We start from the raw sequence: 16,213 nt of genomic DNA on the forward strand, positions 1-16,213 counted from the left end.
CACTTCTCAAACTCTCCTTCAAAGAAACCATAAGCAGTGATAGCAGAGCTATGACTGGTTGACATGGTGATGATGTCAGGATTACTTATAAAAAGGACATGATGGGCTGGAGGTTGATTCATTCCTCAGGTTTGTCTCCTAAAATGTTGTTGTCAAATGAATTTGGACCAAACCACTAACACGTAAGTAATGTGTCTCATATATTCTTTATTTATTCTGTTTATCATGTTTTTTTAACTTAATAGATTAGACATGTTTTTGATTATAGTTTTACATTTTGTAATTTCTCTTTGCTCTCTAGTATTTCTAACCCCTGAAAATTGTGTATTTTTTAAAAGGTTGACATACTTTTATGCAATATTATTTGACAGAATCAAACTCTGTACAGGCTTCAAGATTCGGGATTGTTTATAATGTTGACTAATAATCATTTTGTGTGCAGTGCTGCATAAAACTGTGGTCATGAATGACTCAGCAGAAGTAACCCAAGAGAGTCTGCTTCAGAAACCTGTCAAAGCTGTGCTGTCTATGCTGCCATGTCTTCTTTTTTTATATGTAAACGTTGTTATGTTGTTTTCTCTGTTGAGAAAGCCTCTCCTCCTGGAGTGTCCCCGCTATATCCTGTTTGTTCATTTACTCCTCAGTGACACTCTGCATCTTCTAGTGAGTATGTTGCTGTACATATTAACTGTGACCATGGTCAAAATGATCAGCTACATTTGTGTTATTATCACAATGCTTGCAGTCATCCCTACTAAACTGTCACCCCTCAACCTTGCTGTGATGTCTTTGGAAAGGTATGTTGCCATTTGTTTTCCACTGAGGCATGGCGATATTGTAACCACCAGGAAGACCGGCGTGGCCATAGCTGTTATGTGGACAGTGGCCTCTTTAGAGTCGTTCACCCAGATTGTCCTATTTGTCAGTTTGGAGGACAGAGGCTTAATTATGCCACGTCTCTGCCACATACACATCTTCCAGTTAAAAATATTTTCATCTGTAAACATGGCCTTCACCATCGTGTATTTTGCATCTGTAAGCATTATTATCATCTACACATACATTGCTACTTTGATTGCAGCCTATTCTAATGTCCTTAACGCCAGTAAGGCCCATAAGACGGTGCTGTTGCATCTGTTTCAGTTTTGCCTGTGTCTCATCTCCACTCTGTTTGGTGTCATCAACTCCAGCAGCTTGGAGGACATGAATCATGTTATGGGCCTTCATATTCAGTATGTTCTCTTTTTAGGTCTCATCATTTTCCCTAAGTGTTTGAGCCCACTGATATATGGTCTTAGAGATAACACCTTCAGACAAGTCTTCAAATACTATTTCACCTTTGGCTTCAAGACCACGGGGACAGTATTCCCTAAATCTTGAAATCAAATGTAATTATTCTTATGCTTTGTTCTTTGTACATGTTGATTGGAAATGCCACCTTAAATTTGCAGGGGGGAAGTTTGTTTCTTTGTGATTTACTGAAAACGTATATGATCAATTGTATCTGATCAGTTAAAGATCAGAATTATAAAATGTTTGTCTGTTTTTGCACTAATGTGGCATTTTCAAGTACATTTACACATATGAACTACAATATGGATCAATTATTATCTCAAAGAGCTGTTAAACCCCCTCTTTTCAATCACTTTATGTCATTTTGTATACAAAAGTTATTTGTGCATACAAGTTAGTTTTACCCTCAATATTGTCCCTTTACTGCCAGTTTATTGCATATGTTATTTTACCTTTTTTTACTTTATTGATTGTATAGCTTCTTTACACAAGCGCCGATCTTAATTTTGTTGTACTTGTACAATGACAATAAATATATTCTATTCTGATACTCCTTTTTTGGTGAAGTTTGTGTTATTAAAAGACACCTACACATGTACACAATAATAATATAAGCTGACAGAGGTTTAATAATCGCACTGCAAGAAATAATGACACAGTGTTGTGTTACATATTAAGACTGTTTCCCCCTCAATGTTGTGAATTTTGTCAAAATATATTCATGTTTTAAGTAAATAAAATGATGATCAAATCATTTAATGAGACAAAAGTGTATGATTTACTTAAAGCAGTGACTGTTTCAGGCTACAGTATCTTTTGTTTTTGCATTAAACAGTATAACAAAGTATAACACAATATAAATATAGCACTGACATAAAATGTATGATCCATGTATAGACTGTCTTGTTTTGTCAGTGATAGCACTATGAAAAATAAAACAAAGATGTGTTCTCTTCACTTGTTTTAAAGTTGTGTGTCATTGACAACTGACAATGAATACATCTTAATAAAAAGCTCACAAGTCTATAAGTGGCTGAAGTTTATTAATGATTATTTTTTAACAGTCCACGGGGGAACAATGTTTTTGCAATAATGTTTTCATCAACACATTTTCATCACAGTCTGTTTACCATTCATTTCCAGCAGAACCTTCACCAGGCTGCTGAAGGTGAAGATGGTAAGTACTTTATTGCTTGAAATGCTGTTTCAAAAAAAAGACTTGACTTTGACTTGGTATTCATGACTTGAGACTCAAAATGACTTTTTTTCTTTTTCCTTTATTAAATATTTGCATTTTTCTAGGTATTGAGAAGTTACATTTGTTTGTGAAACATGATTGGGTGATTCAGTGCAATGCTTGCAAACCTGTGGTTCTCTTTCATAGCATTCGTTTTGTGTCTCACTATGGGGAACGCCTCCTGCGTGAACTCATCAGAAGCACAATAACACTACACCAACTCCCTTAGTGGCTGGCACTGATGACGCCTATGTCAGGGAGAGCAGGGACCCTCCCCCTATATAACAGGCTGACATAGCGAGAGTCGTCATTCAAAAACCTCTTCTCGCTTCTCATAGAAGCCTGTAGACGACTGTATATTGATTGCTAGGCTAAACTGTCCACAGACAACTTGGGTCACGGGCGCCTCGTTGCCAGCTGTACGGTTATTTACTGACGTGAAAAATAGCAATATTTTCCCATACAACAGGTTGCATTACCCCTTTTTCCAGTAGGTAGCAATACCTTACTCAAACAGGTAGGAATACCTTCCCAACAGGTAGCCATACCTCCAGAAGTAGAAATACTTTCTGCTCTTCATCTTGCAGAGAGAAAAATACTAATATTTTCCTCCCCTCTCGCCTGGTGGCTGCATAAGCCGCTAGACAAACCTATAAACCGGCAAGCGGTAATAGCACGCTAGCTAGCCATGGCTACTGCTATTAGCCCCGGTGAAGCGGAGAAAAGCCTGAAACTATGCCCCTGCGGTAATAGAATTTCTGCCTGGGACACTCACCCGATGTGTGCGGCATGTCTGGGCTTACCCTAAGCTCAGGCTGCCTTTAGCTCCAACGATGAGTGTATCCACTGCGCTGCTTTTCCACGTAAACTGCTTTGGGCAGACGCAGATCCCCAGCTGCTGGACACCATTTTCAGACTCAGGAGAGAGACGGGGGATGCGTGGGCTACGCTGCCGCTCGCACAATCCTTGGAGGAGTTGCAGAGGATGACGGGGATGAGTCAGCCAACTCTGAGCTCCTGTTGACGATGAAGAGGAGGAGGGATCCACCTTCCTTGCTAGCGGCCGCGGAGCTGCAAAGCCCTCCGTCACCGGGGTGGGCGCCCAGCCTTCGCAGTTGTCTCCCATCGACCTCGACATGCAGGACATGTGCAAGTGCGCCACTAACCGGCTCAGCATCCGTGGCCCGTCATCAAGCGGAGGTTGTAAAATCTCGCTTTGACGGCAAGAAATTGCCTAAAGCAAAGAAGTCAGGGAAGCAAGTGTTGACTATTTTCCCGGAGATACTCAACGAGATAGTTGTTACCTGGAAGGAGAGGCCATACAGCAAAGACACCTGATCAGGGGCAGCTCTCTGCTGGACTGTGAGGGGATGGAGACCCATGGTGTCCGCCAGATGCCACCCATAGAGCTGCTGGTAGTGACCCACCTCCACCCGAAAGCCTCCATGTCCTCCTCGGCTCCCTCTCTCCCCGCCAAGACGGACCGCTTCCAAGCTAGCCTCACTGAGAAGTGCTACAAGGCGACATCTCTGTCAGCGAAATCAGATACCTCCTTGTGGGAAGAAATCTGCGTTATAACGGACCACTACTTGCGTCTCCATAAAGTGGCCATACAAGCTACGGGAAGAGCCATGGGCTTAATGGTTCTCCAGGAGAGGGCACGCTGGCTCGGGATCACGAACCTGACGACCAAGGAGAAGGAGGAACTTCTCGACACTCTGATCGTCCCTCAAGGTCTCTTCGGTGCAGCCGTCACCTGCATGCAGAAGAGATGTGAGGACAAAAAAAGGGAGGATGAGGCGCTGAAGCTTTGCCTGCCAAGGAGGGTCCCTGTCCCCTCCGTCGCCGTGCCAGACGTACGTGCAGGCTGCCTCTCACCCAGCCCCCGCTTTCAGGATCCCCAAAGTACCTAAAGCGCAGGCAGGCAGGTTCCCAAGAACCTGTGGTCCAGGAAGCAGTCTCCTCAGGCCAGACCTCAAACGGCACCACCACCTCCTCCAGCAACCGAGGCTGGCAGGAAGAAGAAGTGGCCGACCTGATGGCCTCTCGGGAGGAGGAGAGTGAGCCCAGTCAATATACAAAAAATATATTTTAACAAACAAGTCGAACTTGTCTAGCATAACACAGCTCGTGGGGCCCGACCTCCCCACGGCCGTGACAACGCAGACGGTCCATGCACCTCCACGCCACAGTTGGAGGCGTCAGAGCGTTGGTGCCGCAGCCGCACGAGGGCGTCAACACACCAGGTTTCACTGAGTGGCCGGTCAGCCCTCTGTCTTTACACAGGGAGAGCTGGGCTGCCTGCACTCAGTCGCGATTGGTGTTGAGAACGATAGAGAAGGGCTACAGGCTTCAGTTCAATATCGCTCCACCACAATTCAGGAAAAAAAACTACTCTCATGCTCGAGGCGATTCTGCCAAAATTCTAATGGAAGAAATTTTCAGTCTGACAGAGAAAAGAGCTATCAGAGTGGTCCCCCCCCAACGAAGCTCAATTTCCAAGTCCCAAAGAAAGGGGGGAGGGGGATGAGAGCCATTCTGGACCTCCGTGCCCTGAACCGTTACCTAAGGAAAACAAATTCAGGATGTTGACACACGCTTCTCTGCTGCATTTCGTGCATGCAGGCGACGGGTTTACGTCAATCGACCTGAGGGATGCCTATTTCCACATTCCCATACATCCCCCACACAGGAAATATCTGCGTTTTGCTTTTCAGGGGATAGCCTACGAGTTTATGGTTGTGCCATTCGGTCTGTCACTGAGCCCAAGGGTGTTTGTAAAATGCAACGAGGCAGCAGTAGCCCCACTCAGGGAGGGGGGCATCCGAGTGGCAACTTACTTAGACGATTGGCTAGTGGCAGCTCTCTCCCGCTGGGAGGTGGCGTGCCATACAGAGGCTGTTATACGGCACCTGGCAGGCCTGGGTTTTCGGATAAATGCAGAAAAGAGCATGATGACGCCCAGGCAACGCATCACCTTCATAGGGCTCAACCTGGACTCTGTCCGGGCCAAGGCGGTTATATCTCGGGAGAGAGTGGATATTGTGCAGACAACTCTGTCACTGTTTTAAAGGGGCAACATGGTTACCCTCAAACAATGTCAGAGGCTGCTGGGCATGATGGCCTCCTCTGTGGTGGCCATAACACTGGGGCGCCTATATATGAGGGGTCTTCAGCGCTGGGTAGCCTCTCTAGGTCTGGACCCAAACCGCGATGGCCGCCGTCTGGTAAGGGTTTCCCCAGACTGCCCACTAGCGCTGCACCAGTGAAGGAGTCCGGGTTTTCTGACTCAGGGGGTTACTATAGGACCCATCCTAGCCAGAAAAGTGATCACCACCTATGCTTCTCTGACAGGCTGGGGTGCCACCCACTAGGGCAGAACAGTCAATGGAAGGTGGGAGCCTCACACAAGGCGTTCTGAATTGGGGGGCGGATCTGTTATCCAGGGGCGATCGACTTTATGCAGACTGGAGACTTCACCCCGACGTGGTGAAGCAGATCTGGTCACAGTGTGGGCAGGCAACAGTGGACGTTTACGCGTCGGCAGAGAATGCGCAGTGCCCCCTGTTCTTCTCTCTACGCGATCAGGGGCCCCCCCTGAGGGTGGATGCACTGTCACAGGAGTGGCCGAGAACCCTCCTGTATGCTTTTCCCCCAGTGGCTCTCATTTCTCCCACGCCAGAGTGAGGGGGGGGGGGGGGGCACGTTGGCCAGGGATGCACTGGCTGGCAGAGATCTTTCAGCTCCTGTCCGGTCCACCATGGCCGCTGCGCAGGGACCTGTTATCTCAGGCGTGGGGGGAGATATTCCATCCCCACCCAGAGCGGCTAGCTCTATGGGCCTGGCTCGTGAGTGGTTCAACCTGAATACAGCAGGGCTTCCTTCTAATGTTATTGACACTATTCAGTGTGCCAGAGCCTCAACAACTAGGACATTGTATGAGCATAAGTGGCGTATGTTTGAGAGCTGGTGTCTGAAATCACAACCTATTCCTTTTCAGTGTCCTGTGGCCGTGATTCTGTCATTCTTACAGGACCTTATTGAGAAGGGTAAGGCTTTCTCTACTGTCAAGGTGTACCTGGCAGCCATTACAGCCTGCCGTATCGGTTTTGACAGAAAGACAGTGGGTCAACACCCTTTAGTGTGTCAATTCATGAAGGGAGTGCGCCGTAAACTGCCTACGTTTGGGCCACAGGCTCCATCGTGGGATCTTCCCACAGTGCTTGGCGCTCTTCTGTCCCCCTTTTGAACCTATGGAGCTAGTGGAATTGAAAATGTTGTCCCTGAAGACAGCATTATTGCTTGCTTTGGCCTCGGCCAAGCGTATAGGCGAAATTCATGCCCTTTCTGTGCATGAGGCATGTATAGGTTTTTCACCTGGGAATACTGGGGTCAGTATGCAGCCTAACCCAGCCTTTATCCCAAAGGTTTTGGGCCTGTGCTCCCCAATAGAATTAGCTGATTTCTATCCCCTGCCTTTCTCCTCTGAGGAGCATCGGCCTTTGCATAACCTGTGTCCAGTTCGTGCACTGCAAACTACATTGACAGGACCCAGAGTTTTAGACAGGGCAACCAGTAATTTGTGTCCTGGGCGAAGCCACATGTTGGGAAGCCTGTATCCAAACAGCGTCTTTCTCACTGGATTGTTGGGGCTATTGCCCTTGCTTACACTAGCAAGGGTCTCCAGCCCCCAGCTGGCTTATGTGCACATTCCAACAGGGGTCTAGCGACCTCTTGGGCTCTTTTTAAGGGAGTTCCCATTCAAGAGGTGTGTGCAGCAGCGTGCTGGGCCTTGCCCCACACATTTGCAAGGTTCTATAAGTTGGATGTCACAGTACCAACTCTAGCACATATGGTCCTGAGTGCAGGCTCTTCTTAGAGCATAGATCCTACCAAGTAACACCCACTGGGGACACTTGTCTTCTTTACAGGCATGTCTGGCAATTCTGGAGTCTGTATTTTCCCATAGTGAGACAAAAAACGAATGCTATGAAAGAGAACTTAATGTCATGGATATAACCCCGGTTCTCTTATTAGCATGAGTGAGTGTCTAACAAGAGCACCCTCCTTGCTAGAGTAGCGAGGAAGAGGTGAGCTTGTTTTGAATGACGAGTCTCGCTATGTCTGTCTGCTAAGCCTGTTATATAGGGGGAGGGTCCCTGCTCTCCCTGACATAGGCGTCATCAGTGCCAGCCAATAGGGGGCTGGCGTAGTGTTATTGTGCTTCTGATGAGGTCACACAGGAGGCGTTCCCCATAGTGAAACACTCACTCATGCTAATCAGAGAACCGGGGTTATATCAATAACCTTAAGCTCTTCTACATCATCTCACAGACCGAGTGAAAACTGAAACAAAAGGCAAGATACAAAATGGTCCAATGTAATGTAAATATTGGTAATAAATGTCTTTTCTAAGCCTGTAAATTGCTATGGGCTGATGTCAAAAACATGAACCTTCTTTCTGAAGTCAATTACTTTTTTGTCACATCATAATCCAAGAAGTACGTCGTTGAGGTTGGGGCCTATAAGGAGCTTGTCCATAAACTTTAAAGAAAATCTTGTCTTTAATTGAGGATGCCAACCTGTTATCATTTTCTGTGTGTCTGGAAACACTTTGTCCCAACATCTCATCTGTAACCTTGCTAGAAATGGGTGTTTCCTCCTTACCACAAATAAATTGTTATTTGATTTGAAGAAGCTGGTGCAAGAATGAAGGAGTGAGGTACGGCCATTGTGAACACAGCTGTCTTGAATGTACTGACTGTAGGCTTCTGTGCAAGAAGTATCTTCCTACTATTGTTCCTTTCTTTTCAGATATGTGCATTTTTTCTACTCCTGGTCATGTGGCTTCTCATAGATACCACAATCCTCGCACTCTTCCACAACAATACCGTAATGTATCCACCCATAAATATCCCAACTGCTCCACACATACACCCAACACCTTGTCCCAGGGGTGTGGTGAAACTGCCAGACAGCTACCCGCAAGACTGAGTTCTTCTCTGACTTTGCTACCGAGCATTGCCTTGACCTTCTAGCTCTCACTGAGACTTGAATTACACCATCCAACACATCCCCGCTGCTGTTGTCCTCTCTGCTTACTCTTTGTCCCACACACCCAGACCCACTGGCAGAGGTGGTGGGAAAGGTCTGCTCATCAACCCCCAAATAGAGTTTAATCTTTACCCATTGCCAAATTTTATTTCACTGTCATTTGAATTTCATGCTGTGACTGTAAGTCATCCGGTACAAATTAAACATTGTCAATCTCAACCGTCCGCCAGGTCCTCTGGGAGAAATCTTTGAGAAACTAGATGTCCTCCTTTTGAACATCATAGAAAATAGCCTTGTCTTTCTTTGCGGCTTCATTAACCAGTCAGAGAAGTCATCTGATATACTTTTTTTACTTTTCTCTTTTTCTCACTAATTCCCTCCCCTCCTAATCACAAAACTGGTAATCACCTTGATCTCATATTTACCAGAAACTGCTCTACCTCCATCATCACTGTAACTCCACTTCATGGCTCCATGTACTACTGGGGTCCCACAAGGTTCTGTGCTGTGTCCCCTCCTATTTTCTCTGTACACCAATTCTCTTGGTTCTGTCATTTCCTCACATAGCTTTTCCTATGCCAGCTACCCAGATGACACCCAACTTACTCTCTCTTTTGACCGCATGTAGCAGCACAAATCTCTGCTTGTCTGACTGATTTCCCTTAAAAAGGTGAAATTCAACCTAGACAAGACTGAGTTGCTTATCCTTCCTGGGAAGAACTTTCCCACCTAAAACCTTACTATCACCCTTGAAAACTCTGTGGTAGCCCCCACCCATACTGTAAGGAATGTGGGGGGGACACTTGATGACCAACTTTCCCTTACCGCCAACATTACTTCAACAACCCAGTTGTGCACAACATCAGGAGGATACGTCCCTTTCTAACCCAGAAGTCGGCACAGGTTCTGGTCCAGGCTCTTGTCATCTCATGCCTTGACTACTGCAACTCCTGGCTGGTCAGCCTGCCCATGCCATCCGACCTCTGCAGTTCATCCAAAATGCAGCAGCTCGACTGGTTTTCAACCTACCTAAGTTTTCTCTCACTACACTGCTCCATCACTCCCTTCACTTGCTTCCTGTAGCTGCTCGCAACAGCTTCAAGACACTAGTACTCGTGTACCATGCTGATATTGCATCAGGCCTGCACCAGCAAATCATCTTGCTGCCTCGTCACTGTAAGAGAAAGCTAGTCACTCATCTCAGTCAAGACTGTTTCCTGTCCTGGATCCCAAATAGTGGAACAAACTCCTAATTAACATACTGACAGCAGAAAGTCTACACATCTTCCATAGCAGGCTAAAACCCACCTCTTTTAACTGCACCTTGGCTAAGAACATTTATTTGAGAAAAAAAACAAAAAAAAACAAAAGCAAATAGCACTTACATCCTGCACTTATATGTAGCACTATGTAGTTTGGCTTAATTGAGCTAGCACTTACTTAATTCGAGCTTGTACTTTATTTGATGAAATGTAATGTAATGTACACTTAACTATGGTTGGACAGTCTTTTGCTAGGTGGGTAGTTAAGCCACAACACTTAAATCAGAATACTTTTGCTTGAGAAAGGTTTTTGTTTCATCTAGGTCTTTGGCTCTGAAGGCTTTTGCATTGCCTGAGAGGGTATGGCTTGCCATGTATTGGACAGCTTTTGTGGCTTTTCTTTGGGTCGCTGAAGCTTTTCAGATTGTTTATGTTCGAGCTTGTTGAGACAATATCTGTCATGTGAGGTGAAATAGGGTCACTCATTTTCCGTGCCTTGTAATGCACAAAACTTGGAAGGACTCAAATGAAGGGAACTTTACCTTTATGTTCATCTTTGTGCTTTGTACCAGCAGATATCTACTTTTTTTGAAGACCATAGGGCATTTTTGCAACTATGGGTTCAATCCCTTGTGCAGTGTCCAGGTAAGACAGATCTTGGAGGTAGCCATTATCCTTAGCACACTGCACTACCATTAACAAGTGTGAATGTTCACATCGCCTCATATGTTCTTCCACGAAAGTCTTTGGAAATTGAGCACTGATCGCAGACATTTCATTTTGTCAATGGATTCTCTACCGAGCCATTTAGTCATCAAGTCTCGCTCCTCAGTAGCTGAAAGGCCTAGCCCTTGGGTGGCATTTATGTATGATGAATGCAAAGCTCGATAGTTTTCAGGCGTATCATTAAATTGTTATAAACTTGAACTTACCAGGTCATGCAGGGCTAAGAACTGTGCCAGGTGTAATGGGGATGGGGATGGAAAGGCTTTGCGGACTTGTTTATTCAGTGTGACACACTTCTGAGTTTACCTTATGGTCACTTTTTCCTTGCCGAACCAAACTTTCCATTGTAGTTGTTTGTGGAACTTGTATATTTTTCCAAGCTGCAGTTTGAGATGAAATACTAAGGACACCCGCTTTTTATGTTCCTTTATATGTTATTTTTTCCACAAATAGTGCCTAATTCCACGGCAAATAGGCCTATGTAAACCCAAACGCTACCCCCTAACCCTGACTCTAACTGTAACCCTTAACCCTAACACTTTATCCGAACATCTGGGGCCATTCCTTTTTATCTCACAATCTCTTCTCTTATTTTTTGTATTCTTTATCTTTTATTTTAACTTAGTATTTATCTATTTAAAATAACTAAAATAAAATGCTGCTTATGTCAACATGAAATAATAAAAGTTGAAAATGTACATTTTAACTATTATTTAACTTTTAACAACAGACTCTGGTCTTTTTAAGGAGATTTTAAAGGAGTGTTTTAATGACACAGAAAGTCCTCTTGTGCCTGTGCCCCCCTTGGGCATGTTTCACGCTAAAACCTAACAAAATGTTGATTTAAATCAGCAAAGGCATAGGTTTATGCAACCAGGGAACATAGGACCCCAGGAACATAGGACCCCAGGAACAAAGGGATGACCCCCTGCTTCCTCACAGCGGCTAGCAAGAGCTTCTATCTCAGCATCCCTTCTTGCCTTTTCCAGCTGCAATTCAATGTCAATTGCTCTCTCCTTTAGGTATTCTGCTTCTCTTTCAATCTTTTCTTTCTGTAGCTTAGCCTCCTTAGCAGCTCTTTCTCATTTAGCTTTAGCTTCTTGGTCTGCAAATGTAGCATGTGCTTTAGCTGCCTCTGCCACCATGGACAACACCAGCCATTCTTTGTCTTTTCACTATGTTGTCCTCACTACAGTGTAGCAAGTTCGGCTATCCAACTAGCTAAACTCTTTCTTAAAATGATGAGTTGAGTAATAATAAGCTCATCAAGCTTTTTACTGTGGTTCTACTACATCATCTCACAGACAGAGTGAAAACCGTAACAAAAGACAGGATAGAAAATGGTTTAATTCTCTGTAAATAATACAACGTTTTTAATTACAACCAGATCAAATGCTTTTTAATGTAAATATGGATTAAAACATTTAAATTAGAGATGGGACGTTTGACACTGAGGCTTCGAACCCTGTTTTAGCTGACTGGTTTGAAAAGCTGAGTCAGCCTTGCATCAAATGTCCGTGACCATGCGACCGATAGTGTGTGAGGCTTCATACATCACGATGAAACACCGGAAGTGAGGTGACTGATTAGAATCTTTGCCGCTGTTTCATTCGTTATAAGGATACGCAAAATGCTTGGTGTTCCCTCCCTGCTTCATAGTGTTGCGAGAGACCTTGAATTGCGGGGGAAATTTAATGATGGAGAATGCAAATGGAAGAAGATGATCCCATGTATTGGAACAGTTTGTGTCATCCACAAAGGTAGGTGTTTTATAATATAACCAATGTTTAAAATGTTGTAACACGTTCATGTGTGGACAATGATTTGTGTGAATAATTTGGAATTTCGTGGATGCTGCTACTGACCACAGCTGGTCCACTGACCATAAGTTGTCACGGGCAGGGTCTGTCTTTGAGGCTTTGAAGCTTCAAATCTTTTTTTAGTACAATCAGGAAGGTGCCTCAAAAGCTTCACAAGGCTTCTTACGCTTATCTCTAATTTATATTGTAATAAAACACCAAAATGATCAACTTACAACATTGCCTCTGTGGTGTTTACATTGTGGATTGCAATAGGCGCAAAAACCATGAGGACCAATTCTCTAATCACTCACAGGAAGCTAACCTTCTGACCCGGAAGTCCTTTTTTAGGCTTGGACCCATTTCAAAATAATATCCCTTACAATATAAAACCTAAAAGGTGACACAGTTTGAATTATTTTTCAAATCATGCAGTAGCTCTGCAGGTGGTCAGCACTTACAAATGGTAAAAATGTTCCCCCATTGAATTTATATTCATTTTGTTTTATGTGAAATAATAATAAAGTAGGTGCAATATAATTCCTTCTATGTTAATATATAAAGTGGAAAAGTAAATATTTACTGCTCTATTGGCGCTGAACATTTTAAGTTTAACTTCTCAAACTCTCCTTCAAAGAAACCATAAGCAATGCTAGCAGAGCTATGACTGGTTGTGATGGTGATGATGTCAGGATTACTTATAAAAACAACGTGATGGGCTGGAGGTTGATTCATTCCTCCTGTTTGTTGTAAAATGAATTTGGACCAAACTAGTAACATGTAAGTAATGTGTCTCATATATACTTCATTCAATCTGTTTATCACGTATTTTTGGAATATTGCGATTTCTTTTTGCCGTCTAACCCCTAAAAATTGTGGGTTTTTTTCCAGGGCAACGTGCCTTTTTACGATATTATCTGACGGAATCAATTTTGAACAGGCTTCAAGATTCGGGATTGTTTATAATGTTGACTTATAATCAGTTTGTGTGCCGTGCTGCATGAAACTGTGGTCATGAATGACTCAGCAGAAGTAACCCAAGACAGTCTTCTTCCGACACCTGTCAAAGCTGTGCTGTGTATGCTGCCATGTCTTCTTTTTTTATATGTAAACATTGTTATGTTGTTTTCTCTGTTGAGAAAGCCTCTCCCACTGGAGTGTCCCCGCTATATCCTGTTTGGTCATTTACTTTTCACTGACTCTTTGTATCTTATAATAATTATGTTGCTGTACATATTTGCTGTGACCATGGTCAAAATGATCAGCTACACTTGTGTTATTATCTCAATGCTTGCAGTCACCACTGTTAAACTGTCACCCCTCAACCTTGCTGTGATGTCTTTGGAAAGGTATGTTGCCATTTGTTTTCCACTGAGGCATGGCGATATTGTAACCACCAGGAAAACCGGCGTGGCCATAGCTGTTATGTGGACAGTGGCCTCTTTAGAGTCGTTCACCCAGATTGTCCTATTTGTCAGTTTGGAGGACAGAGGCTTAATTATGCCACGTCTCTGCCACATACACATCTTCCAGTTAAAAATATATTCATTTGTAAACATGGCCTTCATCATCGTGTATTTTGCATCTGTAAGCATTATTATCATCTACACATACATTGCTACTTTGATTGCAGCCTATTCTAATGTCCTTAACGCCAGTAAGGCCCATAAGACGGTGCTGTTGCATCTGTTTCAGTTTTGCCTGTGTCTCATCTCCACTCTGTTTGGTGTCATCAACTCCAGCAGCTTGGAGGACATGAATCATGATATGGGCCATCATATTCAGCATATTCTCTTTTTTGGTCTCATAATTTTTCCCAAGTGTTTGAGCCCACTGATATATGGTCTTAGAGATAACACCTTCAAACATGTCTTCAAATACTATTTCACCTTTGGCTTAAAGACCACGGTGACAGTATTCCCTAAATCTTGAAATCAAATGTAATTATTCTTATGCTTTGTTCTTTGTACATGTTGAGTAGAAATGCCACCTTAAATTTGCAGGAGGAAAGTTTGTTTCTTTGTGATTCACTGACAACGTATTTGATCAATTGTATCTGATCAGTTTAAGATCAGAATTATAAAATGTGGTATAAATCATTATTATTTTTGTCTGTTTTTGTATTGATGTGGCAAATTTAAGTATTTAAACATATGGACTACAATATGGATCAATTATTATCTCAAAGAGCTTTTAAACCTGAGAATTTCTGCCTGAAACCATGTCTGTCATGTATGTATTTATGTGGTGAAGGATGAAGGATAGACTGACAATGTCCTGATTAGAGACAAAGTGCAGCTGCATTTCAATCAATTCTTCTCATTTTGTATACATATGCTGTGACTGCCACTTTATTGCTGTTTTTTATTGTACCTTTTTCATTAATTTTTTTTGACTTTATTGCATTTATAGCTTCTTTTTGGAAGCTCCAGTCTTAATTTTGTTGTACTTTTAAAATGAAAAACATATTCTATTCTAACACTCCTTTTTTTGGTGAGCTCTGTGTTATTAAAGACACCAACACGTGTACACAGTAATGAAAAATACAAACATGAAAGCTGATAGACTAAATTTATCATTTATAATTCTTCCTTGTTGTGAATTTTGTCTAGATATATTTGTTTTTAAGTAAATAAATCTTCCAAAAATGATGATCGTGCAATGAGACAAAGGTGAATGATGTCCTATAGAAGTGATTGTTTAAGGATACAGTAGCAATTGTTTCTGTTTTTGTATTAAACATAGAGACACAATATAAATATAACCCTGACATAAAATGTATGATCTATGACTGTCTTGTTTTGTAGCATCAGTCACAGCACTATGAGAAATAAAAGAGGTGTCGTTCATATCTTCCTTTAAAGTTGTATGTCACTGACAACTTACAATGAATAAATTCAAGGGGAACAATGTTTTTTCAAAATTGTCATCCAAGTTTTTACATTCGCAAACTACTGTTTGTTGCTTCTTATCCTTTGTATAAATATAATTCACACCTAAAGCCATAAATAAATAGCTCATAAATATCTCACATGCATTTGCTTGAATAATACTATTTAAGTATTGTTCTTATATTTGAGCTTTCTTTCTTTTCAAGGGGAATGTCATGAACGGTTCAGGGAATAAAAGTCATCTCTCTCATCTCATCTTCATCCGCTTATCCGGGGTCAGGTGGCAGGGGCAGCAGCTTTAGCAGGGGACCCCAAACTTCCCTTTCCCGGGCCACATTAACCAGCTCTAACTGGGGGATCCCGAGGCGTTCCCAGGCCAGTGTGGAGATATAATCTCTCCACCTAGTCTTGGGTCTTCCCCGAGGCCTACTCCCAGCTGGATGTGCCTGGAACACCTCCCTAGGGAGAAGGGTACTCACAGTGGTAGCGGGTGACTCAGCATTCACAGAGGAAGCAAGGAAAGGTCCCACCTGTCTCCCCTCCATGCAAGAAACACAGGCGGACAGGGGGCTCAGACTCCCAAGGATTCCTTGCAGCTTCTGTGAATGCTGACAAGAGCAGAACACCCTGGGCGGATACCGCTTGACGAACAGAAAAGCCCAGAGGGTCATTCCATGTCTGCAGGGTCCATGTTACGGCCAGACCATTCTGTCATGAACAGTTCAGGGAATAACACAGTGAACCGGACCCAAATGCAGACAAGGAAACAGAACGGTTTAAACAAATATTTAATAAACAAAGAAAACAAGGGAATCATAAAACAGGGGAACAGGGACAAAACGTGATGAGATGGTCGAGGGTAGGCAGGAACGGGATCTCAGGAAACTAAAACGAAAGGGAACAAAGAAACAATAATTAACAAGTAAATCTACAAGCAGTGAAAGTACCATC

At 43.2% G+C, this 16,213-nt stretch overlaps 2 protein-coding genes across 2 annotated transcripts; both read left to right on the forward strand.

The window, feature by feature from the left end:
• Window positions 1-462: 462 nt before the first annotated feature.
• On the forward strand, window positions 463-1,380 carry LOC310956928 (odorant receptor 131-2-like; the record flags this gene model as incomplete). Its single annotated transcript, XM_083927305.1, has 1 exon — window positions 463-1,380. The coding sequence occupies one exon, from the start codon at window positions 463-465 to the stop codon at window positions 1,378-1,380; it is 918 nt and encodes a 305-aa protein (XP_083783431.1).
• Window positions 1,381-13,385: 12,005 nt separating this feature from the next.
• Window positions 13,386-14,303, forward strand: LOC310956929 (odorant receptor 131-2-like; the record flags this gene model as incomplete). The annotated part of the gene is made up of 1 exon (XM_083927306.1): window positions 13,386-14,303. One exon carries the CDS (start codon window positions 13,386-13,388, stop codon window positions 14,301-14,303), a length of 918 nt encoding a protein of 305 aa, XP_083783432.1.
• Window positions 14,304-16,213: the final 1,910 nt, after the last annotated feature.

The sequence above is a fragment of the Echiichthys vipera genome (genome assembly GCF_963691815.1).
Source record: "Echiichthys vipera genome assembly, chromosome: 14".
Classification (NCBI taxonomy): domain Eukaryota; kingdom Metazoa; phylum Chordata; class Actinopteri; order Perciformes; family Trachinidae; genus Echiichthys; species Echiichthys vipera.